Source organism: Phocoena sinus, chromosome 15, assembly GCF_008692025.1.
Source record: "Phocoena sinus isolate mPhoSin1 chromosome 15, mPhoSin1.pri, whole genome shotgun sequence".
NCBI lineage: Eukaryota > Metazoa > Chordata > Mammalia > Artiodactyla > Phocoenidae > Phocoena > Phocoena sinus.
The window spans coordinates 78,990,062-79,017,286 of NC_045777.1; the positions used below are offsets into that span (position 1 = coordinate 78,990,062).

The 27,225-nt window shown below is 46.4% G+C and overlaps 2 protein-coding genes and 1 pseudogene across 4 annotated transcripts in view; 2 read left to right on the top strand and 1 right to left on the bottom strand.

Moving 5' to 3' along the window:
- Nucleotides 1-841: 841 nt before the first annotated feature.
- Nucleotides 842-18,965, top strand: BCL7B (BAF chromatin remodeling complex subunit BCL7B). Of its 2 annotated transcripts, none has more exons than XM_032604203.1 (6): nucleotides 842-1,057; nucleotides 4,125-4,200; nucleotides 14,471-14,567; nucleotides 16,767-16,937; nucleotides 17,529-17,608; nucleotides 17,864-18,965. In XM_032604203.1, exons 1-6 carry the CDS (start codon nucleotides 966-968, stop codon nucleotides 17,954-17,956), a joined length of 609 nt encoding a protein of 202 aa, XP_032460094.1. In that variant the 5' UTR covers nucleotides 842-965; the 3' UTR covers nucleotides 17,957-18,965. The 2 variants fall into 2 exon arrangements, with proteins under 2 accessions (XP_032460094.1, XP_032460095.1); XM_032604204.1 differs by lacking the exon at nucleotides 842-1,057 and adding an exon at nucleotides 1,363-1,589.
- Nucleotides 12,345-14,463, bottom strand: LOC116739665 (annotated as a pseudogene).
- A 5,376-nt stretch (nucleotides 18,966-24,341) lies between the features above and the next one.
- BAZ1B (bromodomain adjacent to zinc finger domain 1B) overlaps nucleotides 24,342-27,225 on the top strand; it is a 65,413-nt gene continuing 62,529 nt past the window's right edge. For both annotated transcript variants that reach the window (XM_032604201.1, XM_032604202.1), the window contains exon 1: nucleotides 24,342-24,819. In XM_032604201.1, coding sequence (XP_032460092.1) covers nucleotides 24,713-24,819 — 107 coding nt within the window. In that variant the 5' untranslated portion in view covers nucleotides 24,342-24,712. The remainder of the gene's footprint in view (nucleotides 24,820-27,225) is intronic.

A 27,225-nucleotide genomic window follows, 5' to 3' on the forward strand; every position in this document is an offset into this window, starting at 1 on the left:
TTGCACAAGGCAGGCATCATATAATCACCAATTGCTGAATTAAATGAGACAGTAATGTAGAGCAGGGGTCCCCAACCACAGGGCCATGGACCAGTACTGGTCCTCTGCCTGTTAGGAACTGTGCTGCACAGCAGGAGGTGAGTAGGGCGGGCGAGCGGGTGAAGCTTCATCTGCCGCTCCCCATCGCTCGCATTATCGCCTGAACCATCAACCCCCACCCCCGCCCCCGCCCCGGAAAAATCGTCTTCTATGAAACCAGTCCCTGGTGCCAAAAAGGTTGGGGACTGCTGATGTAGTGTCAAGGATGCACTAGGTGGCACCCAAGGATATCAGAGGAAGACCTGTCGTAGTTCAAACGGGATGTTGGAAAAGTGGTCATTAGGTGAAGAGACAGAATTCCAGGTGGGGAACAGATGTGTGCAAACGTTGGAAGGCATACTAAAGGTGTGAAATTCTCTGTAGTTGGAGCACAATGGTGTTATCTGGGGAGCCAGGGCCCCAGACAGGAGCGGCAGCAGGACAGGATGGTGCAGACCCTCAGTAACGTTAGGGTCAAGCCCATAAAATATAGGTTATGGCGGCAGCCCTGTCCAGAGGATTAAGATGCTCCCCTGGGAAAGAGCCTCCCACCACACGCTGCACACAGCACGTGCCACCAGCTCGCCCGCTTACCCAGGCCTGCTTGGAAGCTCACTGGACTCGGGGACGCCCCGGGTGGGACGACCAGGGCGGGGCACGTTGGGTGGGACGCCCGGGGTGGGGCACCTGAGACTGGGCGCGCAGGCGCGCTGATGCCTCGAGCCCCATGGGGAGGGCGGGTGCGCGCGCTTCCTCGCGCACGCGCGCACGGAGGGGGCGACGGCCGCGGTGACGCTGTTTGCGCCGGGCGGGCGGCGGCGCGTGAGGCGCGCGATTCCCGGTGCCTTGGGAGCAGTGCCCCGGCCCCCGCCGTTCCCACTGACGCCATGTCGGGCCGGTCTGTCCGGGCCGAGACCCGCAGCCGGGCCAAGGATGACATCAAGAAGGTGATGGCGGCCATCGAGAAAGTGCGGAAATGGTGAGGGGCCAGGGCCGAGGGTGCTGGAGGGGGACGCCGGCCCAGGCCCAGAGCGGCGGTGAACTGGCGTGTGGGGTGGGAGCCGACCGGCGGGCGCTTGGGGGAAGGGGGAGCGGAGAAGGCGGGAGGAGGGTGCCGCTCGCGTCGGCGTGAGGTCAGAGGGCGCGCCAGCCGCAACCAATCAGCGGGTCGCCCGGCCCGCGGGTCCGCCCACCTGCCCTAGGGCAGCGCGGCGCCCGGGGGAGCTGCGGGCGTTTGGCGGCGCTCGGTCAATGGGACCTGGTTCGCACGCCGGTACTCGCGCGGGCCTCGTTCCGGCGCCCGCCTGCCTCGGGAGCCTTTTGCGTTCTGAACTGTCCGGTATAATAGCTAACAATCTCTGAGAATTTCCCGTTGGCCAGACTGAGCGCTCTACGTATGAAGTCTAAGTTAGGTGAGAGCTTCTCGGAAAACCTGCATGCCACGGGACCAAGTGGTTATTGGAATTAAAACCCTGTGTTTCGCCTAATATGGACCCACACGAGCGAGCTGGGTAGGCATTTTCTCTTGATGGCCTGGGAGCTGTTAGTAGAGGAGTCAGGATCTACCCTTCGTTTGGAAACGGCTCCTGTAGCGTTCGTTGCAGGCGCCGGTTGACCGCCTATTTTGTACCAGAAACAGTGATGCGTTATCACCTTCAATTTTCACAGCCAACTGTTTGCGCCAACTTCTTGAGTACTTTTCTCTAGCTGATTACTACTAATAATTTTAAAGTCCGGGTAGGTGTTAGCTCCCTCCAGGAAGCCTTCTCCAAGTTCTCCTGCCCTTCACTCTCCACTCCCTTTATTATTTTTTTTAAAATTAATTTATTTATTTTTGGCTGTGTTGGGTCTTCGTTGCTGCCTGGGTGCTTTTCTCTAGTTGCAGCGAGCGGGGGCTACTCTTCCTTGTGGTGCGTGGGCTTCTCGTTGTGGTGGGTGGGCTTCTCATTGCGGTGGCTTCTCTTGTTGTGGCTCACGGGCTCTAGGCGCGCCGGCTTTAGTAGTTGTGGCCCACGGGCTTAGTTGCTCGTGGCATGTGGGATCTTCCCCCACCAGGGCTTGAACCATGTCCCCTGCATTGGCAGGCGGATTCTTAACCACTGCGCCACCAGGGAAGTCCCTCCACTCCCTTTAGGGTCATTACCTTGGACTTTATTTTCGTGTTTATTTGTCCATTTCTCTACAAGATCAAGTTCCTTAACTCTTTATCAATAAGGGCTTGATATATAGTTGGACTCATAAATACTAGTTAACTAATTAATGATTTTTCCCCTCCAAATCTCATCCTTCTAGGTTTTTTTGGGCAACCTAAAAATGGGCATACCTTTCTCTTCTGGCCATCTCTGTCCTCACCTGCAGCCTAGGGCAGATGAGCATATTCTCTCACCCAGAACTCTTGTACCAACTTCCCTATGATCTGCCTGCTTCAGGACTGGCTTATTCCCCAGTCCATTCATCACATTGTATTTTTCTCAAGGGTGAATCTTCTAGCACTCCTCTGCTTAGGAAATAATGCTTCATTGATCTCTTCTTGCTCTTAGGATAAAGACCAAAGATGATCCTTCTTGCCCCACCAGACTGGTTCAAACTGCCCTCTTTCCCAGGATGCTGGCCATCTTTCAGTTGGGGCCACACTTCTGTTTCTGCTACCTGGTGTCCTTCCTCTACCCTCTCCTCCCCCTTGCCTAGTTAACTCCTAGTTCTGCTCTCCAGTTGCTTCCTCAAGGACACCTTTCAAGATCCCCAGTCTAAATCAGGTCCCCTACTGGAACTTTCCACAATTGTATTAGGTCGAAGCATAAGACAGCGCCTGTATTTGCCTTTTTAACCAGCAGAAGCGGCAGTTTGATATGGTTAAACCTAGTGATTAGGTTTCTAACTGTGAGATGAGTTGTGTGATGTCTGTTTCCAGTTGGAATTTCGGGTCTGTGAGGGTCAGGACTGTGCATCTTGTTCCCTGTGTGCCCAAGACTTAGCATAGGTTCTTGAATATTAAATGTTTTTGAGTAAATGAGGAATAAATGAGTGGCTTGTCCAGGAATTAATTCCAGTTGCCTAAGTCTTTAGTTCATTCTTCTTTCTGTTACATCATAGTCTCTACCTTTCTGTGATGTTACCATTTGCTGAATAGCATCACCAACAGCAGCAGTACCAGCAGTTACTATTTTTGCTTTTTTGTCCTCAAGTTGGGATGCGAAACTTGCAGAAGTCATACTCCAGACTCCCCAACTCTGGCCGTTCATAGTCTACACTCTTATTGAACAATGTCACTTGCCTTTCCCTCCCCAGGTATGTGCGGGGTGGGGAGAACAACTACTCATTTTTTAAGGCTCATCTCAAAAGTAACCTCTTGTAAAATGAAACCTTAAAGCAGTCTTTCCATGGCGGCTTGGCCTTCACCTCTTCCAGAAGCCAGTGTGAGGCTCAGGTCTGTTAGTTGGAAGCATCCTGTTCTGCTCCTGTGATTATTTTTAAATAGCATCGTGTTTCAATCCAGAGTTCCCCAGGAGTCATAGGAGTTCTGCCTTCCGTGGGATATCCTGATCTCACTCTTTCAGCCTTCTTCCTTGCCGCCTTCACGTGTTACAATGCTTTCTTTACTTATCTTTTCATTGCTATGAGTTCCCAAGAGAGGGACCCTATCTTACATATCCTTTATGTCCTATTGGGCCTTGTATATTAGGGCTCTATAAATATCAGTGGAATTGAATTAGTTTTGGGGAAATAAAGTTTATGCCAGATAGATACCTGAGTTTGAAAATGTGCTGATACTCTGTACTGCTGTAGGCTGTGAGGAACAAAAGGTTTTGGTACACTGTGGATGAGCAAAGGTGGCAAGTAGAGGGTTCAGAGCCAAAGGCATTTGATAGCAAAGTGTTTCTGGAAGGGATGATTTTGTCCTGAAAGGTAAGGTATGATTTGACGGAGAGGAAGTTTAGAAAGCACTTAAGATTGAAGGAATGATCTACTGAGAAGTGGGAAAGCACAGTTATGATCCGAAAATCTATTTTATTGTTTATCAGTTCTAAGAAGTGTCTTTGTTTTAGGGAGAAAAAGTGGGTGACTGTGGGTGACACGTCCCTTAGGATATTTAAGTGGGTTCCCGTGACAGACAACAAGGAGGTAAGTGTGGAAGAAAATCGAAACAACAAAAAGGTAACGTCTTCTTTCTTTCTTTGATTGCCTCTTAATTATAATGGAATGTATTTTCCCAGAATTTAGTTGAAAATACTTCAAGGCATCCTCTGTCATTGGTCCACGCAAAGCCTCTTATTTTATTATTACCCCCCCTTTATTCCCTTTCCTTAACCCATTCCTCTTTTCCAGGGCTTGACAAACTACAGCCCAGGCCTGCTCCCTGTGATTCAATATAGTTTTATTTGAACACACCTATGCCTGTTTGTTTCCTTATTTGTGGCTGCTTTTGAGTTGTAATGGCAGAGCTGAGTAATTGCCATAACACCTAATGGCCTGCAAAGCCCAAGATATTTATTATCTGGCCCTGTAAGAAAAAGTTTGTGGACTCCTGCTGCCCACTGTAGTTTATTACATCATGTGTTTAATATGTATATATGCCTTTCTAATTCCTCTTCCATGGGTTTATTTGGACACCTGTATATTCTTTTTTTTTTAATTTTTGTCTGCATTGGGTCTTCGTTGCTGCGCACGGGCTTTCTCTAGTTGCGGTGAGCAGGGGCTACTCTTCGTTGTGGTGCGCGGGCTTCTCACTGCGGTGGCTTCTCCTGTTGTGGAGCACGGGCTCTAGGCGCGCAGGCTTCAGCAGTTGTGGTGTGCGGGCTCTAGGGTGAGCGGGCTTTAGTAGCTGTGGTGCGCGGGTTCAGCGGCCGTGACTCACGGGCTCCAGAGCGCAGGCCCAGTAGTTGTGGCACACGGGCCCATTTACTCCGCGGCATGTGGGATCTTCCCAGACCAGGGATGGAACCCGTGTCGCCTGCATTGGCAGGCGTATTCTTAACCACTGTGCCACCAGGGAAGTTCTGGACACCTGTATATTCTTGAAAAATACATAGCGTTTCATATTTGTATTTTTAAAAAATTTGCATCTATATATAGCATTGTGCTATAAACCTCTATTCTGTTTTTGAGAACTCTGCATGTTTCTGTAATTGTAAATAAAATTATTATCATTACTCTTGCATTGTATTCTCTTATGTGCAGTGACCACATTTATCTATACATTCTCTGAGTGATAAACACCCAGATTTCTCCAACTCTTTTTTTCCTGATTGTTTTGAAAAGATCTGAAATACAAAACACGTACAGAGGGGCTTCCCTGGTGGCGCGGTGGTTGAGAATCCGCCTGCCGATGCACGGGACGCAGGTTCGTGCCCCGGTCCAGGAGGATCCCGCGTGCCGCGGAGCGGCTGGGCCCATGAGCCATGGCCGCTGGGCCTGCACGTCCGGAGCCTGTGCTCCGCAACGGGAGAGGCCGCAACAGTGAGAGGCCCGCGTACCGCAAAAAAAACAAACAAAAAACAAACAAAAAAATAAAACACGTACAGAAAAGTATCTAAAACATATTTAGTATATAGTGAAAAAATATAAAGCTAATACCCTTGTAAAAACCACCTAGGTCAAAAAATAGACATTGCCAGCTCCCCCAGAAGGCTCTGTAACTCTTCCCAGCATCCCCCTCCCTCCCTTCTAGAGGAGATCACTCTCCTACTTTTGCTTTTACGATCACTTCTTTAGTCATTTGTAAACATTTTTTACTTTATATAAGCAGCATCATGAAGTATCTATTTTTGTATGTCTTGCTTTTTTTGCCTAGTGTTATGTTTGTAAAATCATCCATGTTGTATTTGGAGCTGTTTGTTCCTTTTCATTGCTGTATGGAGGTTTTTTTGTTTTTAATTTAATTTAATTTTTATTTTTGGCTGCATCGGGTCTTAGTTGCGGCATGCGGGATGTTTGTTGAGGCATGCAGGACCTTTCGTTGCGGCGTGCGGGCTTCTCTCTAGTTGTGGCCCGTGGGTTTTCTCTTCTCTTGTTGTGGCATACGTGCTCTAGTTGAGGTGCGTGAGCTCAGTAGTTGTGGCATGCGGGCTTAGTTGCCCCGTGGTATGTGGGATCTTAGTTCCCTGACCAGGGATGGAATCCATGTCCCCTGCATTGTAAGGCAGATTCTTTGCCACTGGACCACCAGGGAAGTCCCTGTATGGAGTTTTATTATAGGACTGTACCATAATTTATCTTTCTGATTCTCCTGTAGATGAATATTTGGGTTGTTCCCCATTTGGGATAATAGGAACAATGTTCCTGTGACATTCTTATTCAGTATATGGGTCAACACGTGCATGGGTTTTCCTAGGATATATTCCTAGGAGTAGAATAGCTAAGTCTTAGGATATGTGTATTTTGACCTACACTAGCGAATACCAAACTAGTTTCCAAAGTGATTGTACCAGTATATATTCTTTTTTTTTTTTTTTTGCGGTACGCGGGCCTCTCACTGTTGTGGCCTCTCCCGTTGCGGAGCACAGACTCCGGACGCGCAGGCTCAGCGGCTAGTTTCCAAAGTGATTGTACCAGTATATATTCTTTTTTTTTTTTTTTGCGGTACGCGGGCCTCTCACTGTTGTGGCCTCTCCCGTTGCGGAGCGCAGACTCCGGACGCGCAGGCTCAGCGGCCATGGCTCATGGGCCCAGCTGCTCTGCGGCATGTGGGATCTTCCCGGACCGGGGCACGAACCCGTGTCCCCTGCATCGGCAGGTGGACTCTCAACCACTGCACCACCAGGGAAGCCCTATAATTAGTGCTTTTAAATGTCTTAAATCTGTTCCTTCTTTGAGGTCACAAAGGTATTCTTCCATATAATCTTCTACAGTCTTGTTATCCTGTTCCCATTTATAACACACCTGGAGTTGATTTTCGTGTATTTTGAAGTAGGGGCCCAATTTCACTTTTTTCCATGTGGGTATGCATTTGTCCCACCACTTGAAAAGACTGTTTTCCTCCTGCTCTGTAGAACCAACTTTGTCATATTCCAAGTGTCCGAATATGGGTCTGTTTGTGTGTGTTGCCTCCAGCTTTTTTTGGTAGCACAGATGACTCTGGTGGACATCCCTTAAACCATTGTCCTTGAGGACTTGTGGGAGGTTTTCTCTGGATTAGATGCCCAGGAGTGAGATTTCTCTGTTACTGGCTGTACATACATGATTGTTTTTACTAGATGCTGGCCGTCAGATCTCTCTCCTGAATAGCTGCACCTGGATAGTTAGTACACTTCCCCAGTTGTGCTGCAGGGCTCCCGTTTCCCACATCTTCAGCAACATCTGATATTATCTAACTCCTAATTCCTAAATCCTGCCAATCTGATAGACATAAAGTGGTATCTCTTTGTTTATCTTGCATTTCTCTGAACACTAGGGAGGTTGACAATTTTATCTCTTCAGATTTACTTTTTATTCATTTAGATTTCCTCTTTTCTGATTTCTTTTTTTTTGCCCTGAGGCTTGTGGGATCTTAGTTCCTCAACCAGGGATTTAACCCAGACCCTCGGGCAGTGAAAGCACAGAGTCCTAACCACTGGACTGCCAGGAAATTCCCCTCTGATTTCTTGTATTTTCCTTGTTCTTGTATTGGGTTTCCTCTTTACTTTTCTGATTTGCATGGCTTCTTTGATTGATATTCTAGATATTCTAGAAGACACCCTGTCTTCTTTTGACTTGTGTTTCCCCAGTATGTCTTGTAATTCTGTTTTTCCCCGTTTTACATTTTTCTGCTTATTGGGCATATTGGGATTAGGTTTAGCTGTGGGTGACAGAAAACTCAAAGTAGTAATGGTTTTAAAAAGTTTTATTTTATTCTTAGAGGAACAGAAATATGCAGTCTAGGACTGGTGTGGCACTTCCACTCTAAGAGTCCCCAGGGACCCAGGTTTCTTGCAACCTTTCTGTTCCTTTTTTTAAAAAAATAAATTTATTTATTTATTTTTGGCTGCATTGGGTGTTCATTGCTGTGCATGGGCTTTCTCTAGTTGTGGAGAGAGGGGGCTACTCTTCGTTGCGGTGTCGGGCTTCTCATTGCGGTGGCTTCTCTTGTTGCAGAGCATGGGCTCTAGGCCCACGGGCTTCAGTAGTTGCGGCACGTGGGCTTAGTTGCTTCGCAGCATGTGGGATCTTCCCAGACCAGGGCTCGAACCTGTGTCCCCTGCGTTGGCAGGTAGATTCTTTTTTTTTTTTTTTTTGCGTTACGTGGGCCTCTCACTGTTGTGGCCTCTCCCGTTGCGGAGCACAGACTCCAGACGCACAGGCTCAGCAGCCATGGCTCACGGGCCCAGCCGCTCCGCGGCACGTGGGATCTTCCCAGACTGGGGCACGAACCCGTGTCCCCTGCATCGGCAGGCGGACTCTCAACCGCTGCGCCACCAGGGAAGCCCGGCAGGTAGATTCTTAACCACTGCGTCACCAGGGAAGTCCCACCTTTTTTTTTTTTTTTTTTAATAATTTATATTTAAGAGAGTAATGGTTCTCTATTCATTTTACTTTATTTCTATTGTAAAATACACATATCATAAAATTTACCATCTTAACCGTTTTTTAAGTGTACAGTTCAGTAGTGTTGAATACATTCACTTTGTTGTGTAATCCATCTCCAGAACTCTTCATCATTCAGAGGTAAACTCTATATGCATTAAACAATTGCCCATTTTCCTCTGCTTCATATTTGACCTTGTATCCAAGTTTGAGCTCCAGCCATCATTCAACACATTCAAGTTCAAGGCAGCAAGAGAGTGGAAGAAGGATGGGCAAATGGTATTTTCATGAATTTAAGGAGTTTCCTAGAAGTCTCCTCAGGACATGTATACTAACTATGTGTGTTCATAATAGCTGTGGCACATTTAGGGGCCGGAAAGGCCGTGAAAATGTCACCATCTAAACACTCTACTTATATGGACAAGGATTTCTGCCATGATACACTTTCTTTTCTCTCTTCACCTCATGATGACTAGACAAATTTTCTTCTGATTTGAAAGTTCCACATTTTATTTTTAATTTTTTTATTGGCTATCTCTAACCTAATAAGACTTATACTTACTATTTTTCTGTATCAGTATATAAAGCTTATCAAAATCTGTGTTTCCCTTCTGAGCCTGAACACATTTTTAACCACCCCTGGTCTCTACCCCCACTTTCATTCCTGCCCTCTCCTTAGTTTTCAGTGGAATTTCAGGTCAGATATTCTGTTCAGATATTTCTGTTTTTACAGACATTTCTTGTTTTAGTCATTGTTTAATTAGACAAAGTAAACATTACTAATTATTTACTAACCCTTTGTACCTATTTATTATTGCTTTCTCTTAGATTCATTTCTTTTCGTGCTGGAATACACCCTTCAAGAGTTTTGCCAAAGAGGGCTTGTGTGGAGAAAACTTTCTGAAAATATCTTTGTTTTACTTTCATGTTTAATTGATCATTTTACCTGTATATGAAATTCTAGGTTAAAAATTATTTTCTTTCAACATTTTGAAACTATTAATTGTCGTGCTTCTAGTTTTCTGTTGAGAAATCTGATGTCAGTCTAATTCTTGATTTCTTTGTAGGTGATTCTTTTATATTCCTGGAAACTTTTAGAATTTCTTCTGTTTGACCTGGAACTTCTGTAAGAATATCCTGTAATGTGGACATCTAGCTTCATTTCTTAACTTTTAGTTTGTTTCATCTCTTTATTCTGTCCTCATATATTCTGACTTCTCAACCCAGTTGTTTTTTTTTTGCCTTTTTTAAAAAATTTTTTAAAAATTTATTTATGGCTGTGTTGGCTCTTCGTTTCTGTGCCAGGGCTTTCTCTTGTTGCAGCTAGTGGGGGCCACTCCTCATTGCGGTGCACGCGCCTCTCACTATCGCGGCCTCTCTTGTTGCGGAGCACAGGCTCCAGATGCGCAGGCTCAGTAATTGTGGCTCACGGGGCTAGTTGCTCTGCAGCATGTGGGATCTTCCCAGACCAGGGCTCGAACCCGTGTCCCCTGCATTGGCAGGCAGAGATTCTCAACCACTGCGCCACCAGGGAAGCCCCTCAACCCAGTTTTTGCTCATTAATCTTTTCTTCAGCTCTATTTCTGCTAATAAACTCGTTCACTTAATTGTTTTTTCTTTTTTTCCACGCTGTGCAGCTGGCTTGTGGGATCTTAATTCCCTTCCCAGGGATCAAACCTGGGCCTCAGGCAGCAGAAGTGCCGAGTCCTAACCACTGGATTGCCAGGGAATTCCCTCATTCACTTAATTTTTATTTTGAACGAGTTTATTATTTATACCAAATTTCCTTTGTTGTTGGTTGTTCAAAACAACTTTCCAGTGTCATCCTTATTTTTCTGAGGAGATTTGCTATGTTTTATTTCAATTCTTCTGTCCCACTTGTCTGCTTCTTCTGGTATAGCTTGTTCTGTTTATTGTCTTTCACGGTGCTTGTTTTCCTCCAGTGTCTGGTTGGTTTTTTCTGTGCACTCATCTTTTATTCCTTTTGACTCTGAGCTGCATTGGCTAGAAATGTGTAACCGAGGCTTTGTGTTCCCTCCTCTAAATGGATTTAGGGGATGGGATTAGCCTCAGGGTTCAGCCTTTCCCTTTTCCCCTCTCATCTTCCCCTGCCTCGCAGGGAACTCCCTAGTACCAGTCTTCCACTTGCTGCCTTTATCTGGGAGCAGCCGTCCTTGTCCAGCCCAAGGACCTGGTGGGTGAAAGTTAGGGGGGGCTCTGGAGTCACCCTTTGTTTTTCATCTAACCCTGGCTCTGGTGATGCCAACACCCATAAGGGCCAAAGGTCAGGCCGCTAGATCTCTTGGGTAGTGTGTACATGTGGGGGAAGGACACTGCCAGCAACCCCCTCCCCATTTCTCACATATAAGACCCTGGCCCTTTCCTATTTCAAGTTCTCCTGCCCAGGACTCAGTTCCTTTTGTCTCTCCGAAGGGCTTCTTACAGTGTGTGTGTTGGTTTCTGAGCTGGGCCCTGAGGTCCATCGGTTTATCTACCTTCCAGTGGTCCATGATAGTGTGCCATCTTCTAAGGTACTAGCATAGACCAGTTAGGTTAGGAAAAATAGAAAATGACCAAATTGGTAAAGAAAAACATGTGAAGGACATAAGGGAGTGGGGCACTGCTGATGGGAGAGTAAATTGGGACAAACTTTCTACAGGTGAAGTTGATCATATATGTATACTTAAAAGCTTAATTAACCAGATGGTTGGAATCCTTTCACAGTGTATATGTATATCAAATTAACCCAGGGTACGCTTTAAATATCTTACAATTTTATTTGTCAGTTATACCTCAGTAAAGCTGAGGGGGAAAAAGCTTTCAGAATATTTATGCCTTTGATCTAGAAGTTTTATCTCTAGAAATTTATCCTCAGGACATAATCATGATGTGTACAAGGTACATCTGTAGTGTTGAGCATCCCAATATTATTGTTCGTGGTATTTAAAAATTGCAAAAGCAAAATGAAGATCTTATTGTAGAGAATTCATTAAGTTATCATGCACCTGTATACTGTAAAGCTCTGTAACCATTATAAAAGATGGTATAGAAGATTATTCAATGGCAGAGAAAAAATATTTTTTTTTTTAGGAAGTTGCATATTTTATTATTAAACTGCTTCTTATTTTCCTGCAAGGCTGTTGCTTTACTGTATAGAAGTAGCACCAGCAAACACAGTATATTTTGCAGAATTAAGAGAGTAACGTTCTTCACTGGACACTGTACAGCTCACAAACTTTCCTCCACTGCCATTTGTTTCCAGTGGCAATTTCATTGAGTCTTTTGACCTAAATCCAGGGATGGCTGGAAGCAAGTTACTATATACATATTATATATATATATATAGAGAGAGAGAGAGAGGGAGAGAGAGAGAGAGAGAGAGAGTTAACAATGTTATCCTTGAATTACATAATTTTTATAACTAGTTTTACCACAGATAATTTCAGGAATTCTGAATATTATAACTGGGGACTAGCCTAAAAATCATAGGGTGTTGTGAAAAAGATGCAGAGTGTTTATCAGAAATCATGAGGAAGTTAAGGGGTATTTTCTTCAGGCAACATTGTTGAAAGTCGTTTCTTTTGCTAAAAGATGCCTTTTTTTTTTTTTTTTTTTTTTTTTTTTGCGGTATGCCGGCCGCTCACTGCTGTGGCCTCTCCTGTTGGGGAGCACAGGCTGCAGACGCGCAGGCTCAACAGCCATGGCTCACGAGCCCAGCCGCTCTGCGGCATGTGGGATCTTCCGGACCGGGGCACGAACCCGTGCCCCTGCATTGGCAGGCGGACTCTCAACCACTGTGCCACCAGGGAAGCCCTAAAAGTTGCTTTTAAAAAATCTATCCACCACTAATTTAAGACAGCTATGCTAGATTAAGTTGTTTCAAACTAGTTTATTTAGGGGTTCCATTTTCACTCCTCAATAGATTTTATGTATTTCTCATATGCTTCCTCACTCATTAGTTAATCTAGTTCTGAAGGCTTACTGAGTGTCATCTTGATCAGCCAACCATCTTCATAACAAGATTCGTTGACAAGTCCTGGATTTTCTGCTAGAGCTTCATTCTTTTCTGTTACGTCTCCTGATAGAGGAGAGTGGAGTTCACTCGCAGCTTTCACACTTTCCAAAGCACCAAATTCTTCGTTTGTTCAATTTTGTTCCAACTTCAGGCAGACTACAGTAAACAACATCTCCTAAAGCTTCCTGTGCAAAATTGCTGATTCCCACTGTTCCAACATCATTTTCTGTTGTTACCCATTCATGTTTGTCTGTGAATTTACAACCCGACAGCAGAGCGGGTCCGGTGAGCAGCGCCCGGTCGGTGCCCGCCTGCAGTCCCTGGGGCCGCAGTGGGCAGGGCGTGTTGGGCACAGAGGCGGCGCGCAGGCTGCAGACCATGGCCCACACGCTCCGCACCACTCACAGCGCCATGTTCGCAGAGAAAAATGTTTTTAATATGGTGAATGGGGGAGGGGGAGCAAGTTAGAATGCTGAATCATGGGCCATTTTCATACAGATGTATGTTGTATCGGTTGTCTCGGGCTGTACAGGTGATTTTCATTTCTTTTTCTGTATTTTCAGAATTTCTTATAGTGAATGAATATTTTATGTGAGCCCAGAATCATTAAAATAAAGATAAATGAGAGATCAGAAAAAAATAATGATAAAGCCAAGTGTTGGCATGGGTGCCGTGATGCTCATACTCAAATATATTGCCAACCTCCTTGTAGAGAGTGGTGAGTGAGCCACAGTATATACTAAGAAAAATACGTTTAGTTTATACTTTTTGATCTAGAAGGAATTTTTTTTGTGAATTTAGTCACATAATCCAGGAAAAAGTGAAAGTTGAGCATTGTGGGTTTATTCCTACTAGCAATAAACAAAAACAATCCTAAATCAGGTAAAGCTAAATGTCCACTGGTTGAGTAGTGATTAAGTGATTATGATATCTGGAATATTGTGCAGCTAGTAAAAATCATGTTTATGTAGCCTCTGCAGTAAAATGGTAAAGTGTAATTACATCAAAATTATGTCTGTATATGAAAAAATGAAGGGAAGGGCTGCATGTATGTGTACAGTTGATTTATTGCCGAGCTAGTATTGAGAGTATTAAGAAACACTAAGTTGTATTACTAGTATGATGCACGTACAATAAATAGGCAAGTATAAAAAGTATGAATTAGTAAATTTGAGATTATTCAGGTTTGAACTTTTGGCTCTTGGGATGCTCTCATTTGCAAATGCTTGGATTGATGATTTCCTGTCCTGTGGATTATTTCCTTGTTTGTTGCAAGCTAGTGCTTACCTTCCCACTGTGGTTCCCCCACATGTGTAACCTGCATCCTGCTTGAAGGCAAAGGTGGACACGGGAGATCATTTTGAGTGGATGTGGTGGATTGGTGAGGAATAGAGCTAGCAGGGGCCCCTTGTCCTGTCACTGCTTGCATTACATATAAAGTGACTCCTTCCTTTGTCCAGTCAGAGGTCCTTTCTTCTTTCACTTTTTTTTTCTTCCCTACTGTGCTACTAAAACAGGGATCTTTCTCAAATGGGTATTATGTGTTTCTCACCCATGCATGTAGGGAAGGACTGGATAGAGCATTCTCATCAGGGCAGAAAGCAGAAGAGTCCTACAGGGAGCTCTAGTGGAAGACATGTATCTGCCTCTCACTTGCGATTCATGATATTAGCACTGGAAGGGTCCATTTTACTGACAGAATCACTGAGGCCCGGGGACACCTTGTCCAGGATCCTGTTATTCCTCGGGTCCTGGATTCTGAAACCGCTGTTGTTCCTCCTGTTCCTAATCCAGACCTCTCTGGTGTCTCAGCACCTTCTCTCTCTCTGTGAGTCTTCTGCTTGGCTCTGTCATATTCCTCTTTTTTTCCTTTTCTAGAAAGAAAAGTCAAAATCGAACAGTTCAGCAGCCCGGGAACCTAATGGCTTTCCCTCTGATGCCTCAGCCAATTCCTCTCTCCTTCTTGAATTCCAGGGTGAGTTGCATCCATATGTCTTCCTTGCAGGAAAATGAAAATTTAGATGACCCATTAGTAATCAGAAGAATAGTCTGTGTGTCATTTCAGTGCCTACTGTTTTGCTGGTATCTTCCTGGGCACTTTATGGAAGCCTTTTCATTTAAACCTCACAATAACCCTGCAAGAGAGACCACAGTCTCCTCACTTTCCAGTTACGGAAACTGAGGCTCAGAGAGGTGAGGTTACATATCTAAAGTCACATCACTTGTAGGTGGCAGACCCCATGGTGGGTCCCGGTTTTCTGGATCAGAAGCTCTTTTCTTTAGACTGTGTATTTGATGAGACTGCCTCAGAGGAGACCCCCCCCCCCCCGCCCATGCCGGGGCATCTACCCATCCACCCTTAGCCCAAGCTCTGCCTCCTAAACCAGTCTTCGGTAGACGTCCTGCCTGAGTCAGCACTACATTCATAACCTTACCTTTTATCCCTGTGTGGCCGCTACTGTTTACGAAGCACTTTCACTTCAGTTTCTCATTGTTATCTTTACATTAGCCTGTGATATAAACCAGGCAGTTATCGTCATCCCTATTTCAGAAAACTGATGCTTGGAGAAGAAAAGTATTTGCCTAAGCAGAAGAGTGACAGAGCTTTATTCTTTTTTGTGATAAAATGCTACTTCCATTTTAGTATAGAAGGTGGTGGTCATTGTAGGATAAAGACTAGAAAGGGCTTACAATTTTCTCTTCGGAACTAGACTGGGAGTGACCAGGTATCCCCTCCTCACTTCTCCCCCAACCCCTGCAAGGTCAGTGTGGTACAGGAAGAGGATACAAGGGAAATGTTCTCTAGCTGTGTGAGATGTTCCATCATAAAGCTCTGGGAGACAATGGGAGGCTCCATTTCCTCAGTCTGGGCACTATCTTATCCTTTTTGTTCATTGAACGTTTAATTGAACTCCTACTATGTGCCAGGTACTGTGTACTGCACTGGAGATTCAAGGACCAGTAAGCCACAGAGCCTGTCTGCACAGAGTGTAATGGAGGGAGACTGGTGTGTAATATAGTAAATGCAGGTGTGCACAGGAAACAGCAGGAGCATAAAGGAGAGGGTGGTCATTTCCACCCAAGGGAGCCTGGGACACGAGGCTCTGTGGAGGAGGTGATGCCTGAGCTGAACGTTGGCATGTCTAGGGCCTTTGCAGGAAGACCGGAAGGAGCATGTCATAGCAGACACTGCTACTTGAAGCTGCTCTTAGGTTAGAGTCCAGTTTGGCAGGAGCCAGGGTACATGGGGAAGAACAGCAGGTGGTGAGCCTGGAGATCCGAAGGGAGTTTGTAGGTTGGGATAGGGCCATCTCGTGGGCAGTGGGGAGCCGACAAGGGTTTAGAAAGATCACTCTGGCAGTGGTATGAGGTCCAGTGGGGGTGCCTGAGACTGCAGGAAGGGCAGTTGGGTAGCTGTGGCTGGAGGCCAGGCGAGAGATCATGAGGGCTGAGCTGAGGCCACGGGAGAGGAAGGAATGGGCACAGGCCGAGTCAGGGCAGTGGGTGGGGCAGATTTGGTGACTGGCTGCTGGAGGTCAGGGAGAGGAAGGTCCTGCTGACTCTGTATTTTTAACTTAGGTGGTGACTTTAATCCTTCAGACAGCGCTTCCCAGGTGGGATCCCACGGTCCTTGAGGCGGTGAGATGGAGCCTAGGCAGGTGCAAGGGCCCGAGCTGACCACCTCCAGACGCTATCACCCTCCTTCAGACAGCCGAGAATAGCAGACAGACTCTCATTTTCTACACCTCTTGTATTGTGAGAAAGGTTGAGAGGCACAGATGTGTTCCTCCCTTCACTGGACAGTGGGAAAATACCAGGTCCCAGCTATAAGTGGTGATTAATAAAGAAGGGATTAATAAGCATATCTTGACCTTCCTGAAATATAAATGTTGCATAAACTTAAAGATTCTGGCTGCATCTTGTGGTGCTTAGAATATGTGTCATAAGATAGAACAGGCTTAAATTAATCAATTTAGACTCTTGTTGGTAAGTTGCAGTGCACAGAAGACCCGAGAATGTCTGCCTTTGGTTCAGGGGCTGTTTACAGCCGTGATCGCTGTGTGCCTGGCTGTGTCCACGCTGTCTGCAGAGACACCAGGCCCTTGGCTCTGTACTGAATTACTCTCAAAAGTGACCACCCTCAGCTGTTGCCTTTGTCATGTTTGGTTTTCAGATGAAAACAGCAACCAGAGTTCCGTGTCTGATGTCTATCAGCTCAAGGTGGACAGCAGCACCAACTCGAGCCCCAGCCCCCAGCAGAGCGAGTCCCTGAGCCCAGCGCACACCTCCGACTTCCGCACAGATGACTCCCAGCCCCCCACCCTGGGCCAGGAGATCCTTGAGGGTGAGTCTCTGTTGGCCCCAATGAGCGTCTTGGAGGGGCCTTGCTCTTGCTCTTGATGTTTCTCTTCTTTAGAGTCACAGGTTAGAGAAGTTGCCCCAGAGCTGGCAGCTTCAAGCCGTTTGTCAATTGTTTGAGGCTATTTTGGGAATGGTTTTATTTTCCCCTTTCACAGAATGAAGAAAGAAAACAGCAACACAACTGAGCGCCAGGCTCTCTGTAAGGAAGGCACTTTTCATATTTGATGCCTGGTATGATTCTCTCAAAAACCCCATGAAATGGCAGCTGTTACCTCCATTTTACAGATGAGGAAGTAGTCTTAGAAAAGTTCAATTGCTTGGCCATGATCACACAGCTAGTAACTTGTGGAACTGTGTGTCTCATTTCATTCCTTCTAACTTCGGAGCTCGTGCTCTTTGCACTAGACGCTGCGAATTTCTTCTTATAATGTATATTGACTCTGCGGCCTGTGTTGCCCCTTCACCAAGGCGTCTCCACATAGCTTGCAGGAGCACTCCCCCAGCTTGGGGCAGAGATCCCACAGGGGTCTCCTGCCTCGGGAGGCCCTGCAGCTACGCGACCTTGCTTTTGCAGAGCCCTCCCTGCCCGCCTCAGAAGTTGCTGATGAACCTCCCACCCTCACGAAGGAAGAACCAGTTCCATCAGAGACACAGGTAGGGAGGTGCTTTGGGTTTCCCAGTTTCTAAGAAAAAAGTGAGGGCTCTGTTAACGTGCACTGGCTCTGTAGCACGGGATGCGCTGTGGTTGGGAAGGCAGCACGGACGCTGGGCTCCAGGTTATAAGGTAGGGGAAGAGGTTTGGTTATCTGTGAGACAGTGGGGGATGGACTTCCGGGTTGTAATTAGGGTAGAAGGGGAGGTCTGGTTCAGAAGGGTGGCCCTGTGATTCCATGCTCTGGCTGCTTCTAGATTGCTGAGGAAGAGGAAGACTCAGGCGCGCCTCCCCTGAAACGCTTCTGTGTGGACCAGCCCGCAGTGCCGCAGACAGCGTCAGAAAGCTAGCACCACCCTGGCACCCTTCGCCTCCTGGCCCCAGGCCTCTCTTGCATTCTGGTTCTGGCTGTGCTGTGCTGTGCTGCTGGGCTAAGGGCAAGCACTGGGCTCCAGAGCCTGCACATAGGAGCCTTCTGGGCTGGAAGGCTGACATAGGACTCGGGGTCGTAACGTCATCTTCCCGTCCCTGGCACCTGTGTCTGCTTGATCCTGAGAAGAGGAGCACTCCTGTCCTTTTTGCACCCCAAGTAGGCTGGAGCATCGGCCACTCCAGGGTTCATCTGTCACCTCCAGGTAGCAGTCTCTGCTCCGGAACCTATGGACTGAGCTGCTGGTGCTTCTACAAGAGGAAAGAGATATGGAAGGCATCCTCTAGAGAAGAGAGTGCCTAGGGCTTACTTGAATTGAATGGAGACTGTAGATTCATGGACTTTCTCGCATAGGGCTAGGGGCCCTGTAGGCTGCTGTTGGAAAATGCCTGAGTAGACTCCGGAGGCAAGGGAAGGGCTTCGCTCCATGAGAGGGTGGAAAAGTCCATATAGATTTCTTGCTATCCTGGCACTTCTGCCCATTCCTGAGGTTATCCTGCCTCTCATGGGCTCTCTGGCTGCTGACAGTCCTTTGTCCCCCACTGTAACCATCCCCTTCCCCCAACACATGCGCGCGCACGCGCACACACACACACACACGCACACGCACGTGCAGCTTTTGTTGTTTCCACCTGGACATTTCATTCCAGCATCCCCTGCCTCCCGCCACGGTCCCCAGCACTCCTGCCGCAAACTCTGCCCCAGCGAGAATTTGAGGTTCTGACAACAGCACCCATTCCCACAGTACTCCTTCAGCTCAGACTTTCTAGAAAGTTCCCTTTTCTTTGAAATCTGCATGTTTAATTGAACCTCGTGATTTTATTTTTTGTTTCAAAAAAGTTTAAGAAAATGGAAATGGGCAACAGTGAGTGAAGACATATTTTAGCACCGAATAGAATATTTTTAAAATTAAACTATTTGAAATATGTCTTGTTGGTAGCTGAGCGCTTCATTCTTGAAGGTTGTGGAGGGCAGGGGCTGGGGGGCGTGGTGGCTGAGTGCTAGCGAAGTCACTGTGGGCTGGGCCCTGCCAATTGTCTTCACTCCCACAGAGTGACATTCTGATGAAAATGATTTGGAGACTCCATTTGAAGTTGTCATGTACTTGGAATTATACTTCTGTCCCTGCCTACACCAAATGAAAACCTGTGTACACTGTACAGCTCCAGGTCCTTAGGAGGCTGACTTTTGTTCTTTAACTTTTGTTTTATTATGGTAAATACACAACCATAAAACGTACCATTTTTAACCATTTTAAAGTGCACAGTTCGGTGGCACTAAGTACATTCACAGCATTGCGCAGTCATCACCACTGTCTAGCTCCAAACATTTTCATCACTTCAAACGGAAACCCATACCCTTTAAGCCCTTTAAGCCCTCACTCCCCGCTTGCCCCTCCCCCGAAGGCCCTGGCTATCACAAGTCTGCTCTTTGTCCATGGGTTCCTTTTTGCTCCCGATTCCAAAGGAAAACAGTAGAGTCATGGTGGAAAAGAATTCTACATTCTATATCTCCAAGAATTTCATTTGCTGGACTTCCCTGGTGGCGCAGTGGTTAGGACGCCACGCTCCCAATGCAGGGGGCCCGGGTTCGGTCCCTGGTCAGGGAACTAGATCCCACATGCCGCAGCTAAGAGTTCACATGCCACAACTAAGGAGCCCACGTGCCACAACTTAAAGAGCTGGCGCAACTAAAATAAATATTAAAAAAAATTTCATTTCCGTATTCCCTAAAGCGATTCCTCTCATTTCTCTTAGGGGCTCCAGGTGTCATGGATGAAACTAGAATCCCAGTTAATTCTGTTGCCTTTTTTTTTTGTCATCTCTAGTTGGTTTCTTCGTCATCTTTAGTTGTTTTTTTCTTAAAAATTTAACAGGTACTAAAAAACTTTAATGTCACAGATACTAGAATCATATGTGGTACATGAAGTATGTCTTAATTTGTTTAAACAAAGGAAGCTATTGAAAGTATAATGACCAAGAGACCATAAAAAGTGACCAGGCAGATTTTGGAAAAGAATCAAATAGAGGATCCTTTTAGTGGGGAATAGTATTAAGAAACCTAGATAAACCTAGTTTTGCTGAAGAGGAAGGAGTCTGAGGGAAGAAACAGAAACACAGGACAGATTGTGGAGGGCCTTGAAGGTCACGTCAAGAGAGTTTGGTTTTACTCTGTTGGCTTTAGGAAGCCAACCATTAGAAGCCAAGAACAGGGGAGTGACATAGCAAGATGCCATGGAGAGGAGAGAGAGGGAGGCAGGGGGGCAAGTTGGAAGGACCCTGCCAACCTTATCCAGATATGTTTGCACTTATCAAGAGGAGACTTACAGTTCTGTGAGTTTGAGGATAGAACAGCGATAGGTATATGGAAAACAAAGTAAAATACATGAGGCAAACCAGGGGAAACAAAAGAAGAAAGGAAATGCAGTCAGTTCACCATGTGGATCATTTGTGAATAATTCATAATCATAAGTTATACACTATTGATTGAACTATTGCAACATAATTATATATGCTTGTATACGTGTATGGTGTTTCTGGGGGATATAAGAGGGCTAAGTTCTCATCTTCCACTGACGAAAGTCAACAGCTAATATTAAAACTGAAAAACTAAAGAAAACAGCAATATATATGTTATTTAGAAATAGGGAGGTAAATACCAGAGGAAACAGCTTAATGTATTGAAAATGGGTGCCTGGGGAAGCAGGAAGTGGATGGGGGAGAGCACTGCAGGGCTGCTTTTTGTAGAACTATTTGTTTTCTTAACTCCATCTGTATGTTTCCTTTTTGGAACCATGTCCATTTTACCATGAAAAAAGACATAATTTTAATGTAGTTTAAAACATTTTTAAAGAAGAAAGTCATTACAGTAGTAGTTTTGGCCAGAAATAATTGAAGTAGGATGCAGTGGGGATGGCAGGAAGGGGATGGTTCACGATTTTAGGCAGGCAGAATTGCTGTCATCTGATTGACTCTATGGCTGTGGAGCTCAAGAGAGGTCAAGGCAGAGCCTGTGAGGTTGTGAGGAAGGTGGGGCCATTAATAGAAATAAAAAACACCCACACAGAGCAGGTGATTGAGGGAACAGAGATCACAGACTGCAGATTTGGGATGTTTTGAGGTTTAGGAACCAACAGGACAGGCCGGAAAATACCAGCCAGAAACTGAAACTGTAGGGAATTCCCTGGCGGTCCAGCGGTTAGGACTCCATGCTTCCACTGCAGGGGGCATGGGTTAGATCCCTGGTCAGAGAACTAAGATCCCCCCTATCACATGGTGCAGTCAAAAAAAAAAAAAAATGACAAGCTGAAACTGTCTAATCAAGGGTTTCAGTCTGCATCAGTGAAAGAGGGGTGTTAAAAAATCTTGTGTCAATTAGCTCCATTGTTTGTAAATTGGAGCCACAGAGAGAAATGGAGGACAACCACCAAGCAATAGTCACGTTAAAGTTTATATTTTTTCTATTTTAAAATGAAAATATAATCACTATAGAAAAACAAATGGAAAAATATACAAAAAGATAACGAAGAAAATAAAACCAACCATAACTCCATCTCTCCAAGGTAAACACTATTCTTTGTTTGGAGAGACACTTCTTAGCTCCTTTTCTTGGGACTCCAGCTACTAGGCTGTATTCACAAAGCCCCACTTCTAGCTTCCACTTCGGTCTGCAGGATTTCCACCTGTGTTCTGGATAGCTCTCCAGGGTACCGGTCTCCGGTTCTTATGGTTGAAACTGAGTCCATCACTGAGTCTCCCACTTTAGATCTCTGCTTTATCACCACCAGGGGCTGGATTCCAGTCCACAGCAGCCCCAAGCACTGAAATGACTATGGTGACCATTCTCATGTGCAATTAGATGCATTTTTTTAAATATCAAATGTTTCCAAAATTTGTTTTTTGGATGTTTTTGGAGTTCTTATTCTGTGTGTAGTCTGCCATTAGTTATCTAGTTCTGCAAGCGTCCATCCCATTAGCCACTTAGTCTGTGCCTCAAATCTGGCCACCTGTCTCCACTGATCTTGTTACACATTTGAGGCCCTTGCCACCAGTGCCACAAACTACTGCAGTTCCCTTCTATAGGGTCGCTTCAATTCAACCCTCACACGCTTTGGCCAGGACGATGACTTCCTCTGCCACTCTCATCTCTTGATACTTTCTGCCTGAAAAATCCCTATGTTTTAGGCACATTGTCCTGAATTTACCAAGTCTGCTCTGCTGCTCCCTCTGCCTAGAAGGTTCGTCCCTCATTTCCTTTGCCTAGTGGAGTGTGCTACTTACCTCTTCACAATCAACTCAGATGCCACATCCTCTGAGGTTTCTCCTAATCCTCTTAGAAGAAATTGCTACCGAAGGAAGAAGAGCTCCCTTCTCTGCTAGGTGATCAGAAGGGGCTTCATAGAGATGGCGTCTGACCTGTATCAATGGAAAACAGAAATGTTGCCTGCCACATCAGTAAACAAAGGATGTTGCAGGCAACAAGCCATCACCTTACAGCTGAGCCATGAGGGAACTCAGGATAGAAACAGGATGCCCGCCATCTAGCAGTGCCCCCCACCCCCCGCCGACCCCCAAACTCAGGAAGAGAAAGCACAAGATACTGGCCCCAGATAGCTGAGGTGTATATCAAAGGAATGATTTCAGTGAGCCCTGACTTTTGCATCTTCCCATATATAGAAAAGCAATAAATTTCTTAACTTGAGATATCTGGTTTTCTTTAACAGTAATCTTTCGATATTCTGACTACTACCTGGTCTTTGTTGCAAAAACTCCTATGTATCCTGGCTCCTCCCTTACCTCTTCCAAGTAGTCTCTCAGAGCTATCTGAGATGTTGTGTCCTGGACTTAAATCCTCGGTTTTGTCTGCCAAATAAAACATAATTCTCAACTTTTAGGTTGTGCTTTTTTTTTTTTTCCAGTTGACACCTAGAACTTACCTTTTACGTGGGTCGGGGGGGTATCCTTCTCACTTCAAGGTGAGAAGAAAAGGAGAAAACGGTCTGGCATTGGCATGCTGCCATTCAGGGACATCTAGCAGTCTAGCCCTGTCGAAGACTAGGCTGGGAAGGTATGTTCTGGGCACTGAAGATTTTTTTTTTTTTCGGTACGTGGGCCTCTCACTGTTGTGGCCTCTCCCGTTGTGGAGCACAGGCTCCGGACGCGCAGGCTCAGCGGCCATGGCTCATGGGCCCAGCCGCTCAGCGGCATGTGGGATGTTCCCGGACCAGGGCACGAACCCGTGTCCCCTGCATCGGCAGGCGGACTCTCAACCACTGCGCCACCAGGGAAGCCCACTGAAGATTTTTGAACCAAGGGTGACAATTTAACCAGGGATGGATGATTAATAAGTGTGTTTCTGACTGTACTGGATAGCCAAGCAGATTTTGGACTATGTGGGTGTAGTGTGCTTGGAGAAGTAGCTCAAATGTTCTCACTCTCCAGGCACAATTATTGCTGTTTTCTTACTGCGCACTTTGTACAGCATTCATCACACAGAACTGTGATTATTTGTCTCCCATTTTTTCAAGTCTCATTTTTCTCCCCTGTAGCACCCAACGCAGGGCCCTGAACATTGTAGGTGCTAGTAAAGACTATTTGAATGAAGGTATGTATTTTTAATAGACATGTCGTTTAATATATTTTTCCAAAGAAGCTTCTGTATTATCCTTTACAGCAAGCCCCTAGAAGCAAGCATTATACTAATATCTAGATCTAAACCACACTCTAGTCTAGAAGCAGGTAACTTTGGGGGGAGCAAGGCTGGGGCTCAAGTTACCCCTCGTAGAACCTTTGCTGAGGTAAGGTCTGGAGGTTACTTCCCGCCAAGCCCTCCTCCCATCCGCCCCACCCGCGCACCTCCGGGCGTGGCCGAGAGCGGCGCCTTTAAGAAGGGGGCGGAGCCCAAGTGAAAAGACAAAGCCCCTGGCCGCGCGCTCCCCCTCCCCCCTCCGGCGTACCACACGGACAGTGGTGCCCGGATGTCGGTGTCGCCTTCGGTGACAGATGGCGTAGTGTCTGTGTATGTTAGAGGGCTTCTCTGGCCTGATCTCTTTGAATTCTCGGCCTTTCAGTGCCCCGCTGTCCCCCACTTTCAACTCCGCCGCTGGAGGCTCGCTCCTGTCACTGGCGCTTACATAACGTGACCTTTCACCTCTTCATACTGCCCTCTAGTGCGCTGCAACCCAACTAGGCGGCCCGGGAAGGGGGAGGGACCCAATTGCAGAGCGGCAGCTCCTGTGAGCCAATAAACGCTGGGTGCTGACCTGCTCTCCGCCTATTGGAGCATTCGCCACCGGCGCCACAGGGGAGCATGTTAGTGTGTGCGCTGGCCGGACCGGGGGGAGGAGGGGAATCTCCCGCCATTTTTCAATAATTTTCTCCGGTGCAGCTGAGGACGAGTCGTGACTGCCGAACGCGGGGACCCGTAGCGAAGGTTGGCCGGAGGCTTCGGGGCGGCGCGGCATTGTGCGTGGGAGTTCTGTGCCCTTGCGTCCCTCTCCATGGCCCTAGCGCGGCGGCGCCAGCAGTGAAGGAGCCGAGTTCGCGCCGCCCTCTCACCCCTCCCCTCCCCCACCCCACCCCCGGGAGCCAGGCGCTCGCTCCGGGCCGCGGGGCCTAGTGTTACGCCGCGGGCGTGCTGAGGAGCAGCCGCCTTCCCCGCCGCTGCCGCCGCCGCGATGGCGCCGCTCCTGGGCCGCAAGCCCTTCCCGCTGGTGAAGCCGCTTCCCGGCGAGGAGCCGCTCTTCACCATCGCGCACACTCAGGAGGCCTTCCGCACCCGGGAGTATCCTTTTCCAGTCGCGCCGGCCAGGCCGCCCGCGGGGTGGGGTGGGGCGGGGTGGGCCGCGCAGCCCCGTGCCGGTGGCAGCTGTCAGCGCGTCCGGCGCTGGCGGGCCAGCACCCCGAGCTCGAGCCCCAGGCCCGCCGTTCCAGGGGGGGTGGGGTGGGCGGGCGGGCCGGCCCGGCTCAGGCCGCCCCGGAGCCCTGCGCCCTCCCTCCTTTCCTCGGCCCCGCACTTTGTCACGGGCCTCGCTGTAGATGAACGACCCTCTATCCCGCCCCCCCCCCCCCCCGCCCCAGGGGGTTGGCTTTAGGCCCTAAGTACCGAGGGTTGAGCGGGGTTTTCTTGCTGCTGCTTTTTTCTTTTTAAATTAAGCCTTCCACTTAAGTTTTGGAAATTGTACTTGAGCGGCCTCGTGATCTCGGTTGTACAAGTCGCGACTGCGTCTTCCCGGATCTCTGCGGAGACATTTGTGTTTTGCTTCTCCCGAGTGGACTTTAGGCTGGTGATGGATGAACTGACAGGATTGTGAGGCACAAAACCAAGAATGAATGTCCAGACTTAGAGAAGAGGCAGTAAAAAAGTTACCTTGGAGGAGCGGATGCCTTCCTTCCCTGGGCATGCACAGATTTGGAATTTTGACGATGTATAGGAGATCAGTATTTGTCTTTTAACAACGTTTCAAAAAGACACGCTTAAAGTTTTTATGCTGTATTTTAGAAACACGAGGCTGATGTTTTAAATGAGAAGCACCGTTTTGATCATTGCTTAAGGTTTCTTGCACAAGCTTATTAGTCTTTTAGTTGAAAGTTGTACGACTCTTATTTACTTTTTTTATGGATGCCAGATGCGTCCGTTTTGAAGCTTAAGTGTAAAAAAGTTTTGAATCAAGCTTTCTTTAGTGTACAGAAAGCTTCAAGAGTGAAGGGTAATGTATTCTTTAGTTTTATCACCCCTTTCCCTTTGGAAGGACTTGATTTCTTAGTAGTTTCAGTTTGCTTGCCTTCAGTATGGAAGGAAATGCTGGTGTGAGCTATATCATTTGATTTCATTTCTCTTTGGTCCTCCCTTTAATGTAATGCTTTATGGGATAACCTCATTCTTGATTGAGTGCAGTTTGTGGATGTTAGGTGTTTACATACAAAGGGATTTGGCAAGTTTGTCCATGCTGTAGGAGGACTCTTGAAGAAATGCAGCTAGAGCATCTCAGAGCTGAAATGGATCTTGGAGATGGTGGGGTTCTCCTGCCTGGGTATGCCAAGCGGGCCCACACAGTTGAGGTTGGCTTGCTAAAGGTCACACACTCCGTAAATGATGAGAATCAGGAGTAGAATTCAGTGCTCCTCGTACCTCATCCCTGAAAGTAAATCAAGAGAGGAACATGGAATGCTATTCTTTCACTTTTAATAATGTTAGTCCATTGTTTGTGTCAGTTTGTGGTATGATAAGGTGCATTTAAGGGAGGGGTCGGAGTGGTAATCTGGTTCTTTTTCATGTCTTGTTAGGACTTTTGGATTGTTTTGGAGAAGTGCTCTAGCTCTACCAAATACTTTATTCTAAAAGTGCCCAATTTTTTTTTTTTTTAAATAACATTGCAAAACATCGGTGAAGTAAAAAATTACTTTTGGGAATCTGCCATATCCTTTTCAGATGTCATCTTTTGAGCAGTTGATGGTTATTCACACTAATATTACTGGTTGTTGATTTTTCAGGTCTGGTTCTAGTGGAGCATCAGAAACTGCGATAGGGAGGAGACAAATTCTAAGTCTGTACTAGGTACTGAGCTCTGTAAAAAATGGCTGTAGATAGAACTGGCAGCCCCGGCTTTTTCATATCATTTACTGAAATCGCTGAAATACAGTGATACATATGAGGAGTTTCTTTTAATGGTGACAGTTGAAAACTGATACGTGGAACTTTTTAACTGTTATATATTTAATAAAAATTCTTCATCTTTAAAATTTCCCATACCAGTATTTAGAACCCTTTTAACAAAGGAGTTATTAAATTGTGTTACATATTGGGGGAAAATTGCTCCCTTGGTAATTTCTACAAGTGGAAGCACTTTGAGGATGGTTTTTAAACAATTGTACTGTGTGGTTGGCAGGTTGGCATATTTCTTTATTAGGCTATTAGTGATTTCATAGAGGAGAACAAGTATGTGGTTGGGTAACTGCTGCATTTGAAGTGTTGTTATTTCCAGTTCTTAATTTATAGTTATAATTATGTTTTAATAGGACTTCATACTTTAATTTTCTCCTTATACCTACCTTTTGGTTGCATGTATATTCTATGGCAAATTTGTATGGTGTTTTATTGACCTAAAACTGTGAGCATTGTGTTCTTGAAGGTATTACTGTACATCTTCATTAAACTTATGCACACATTTAATGACTGGGTTATATGTTG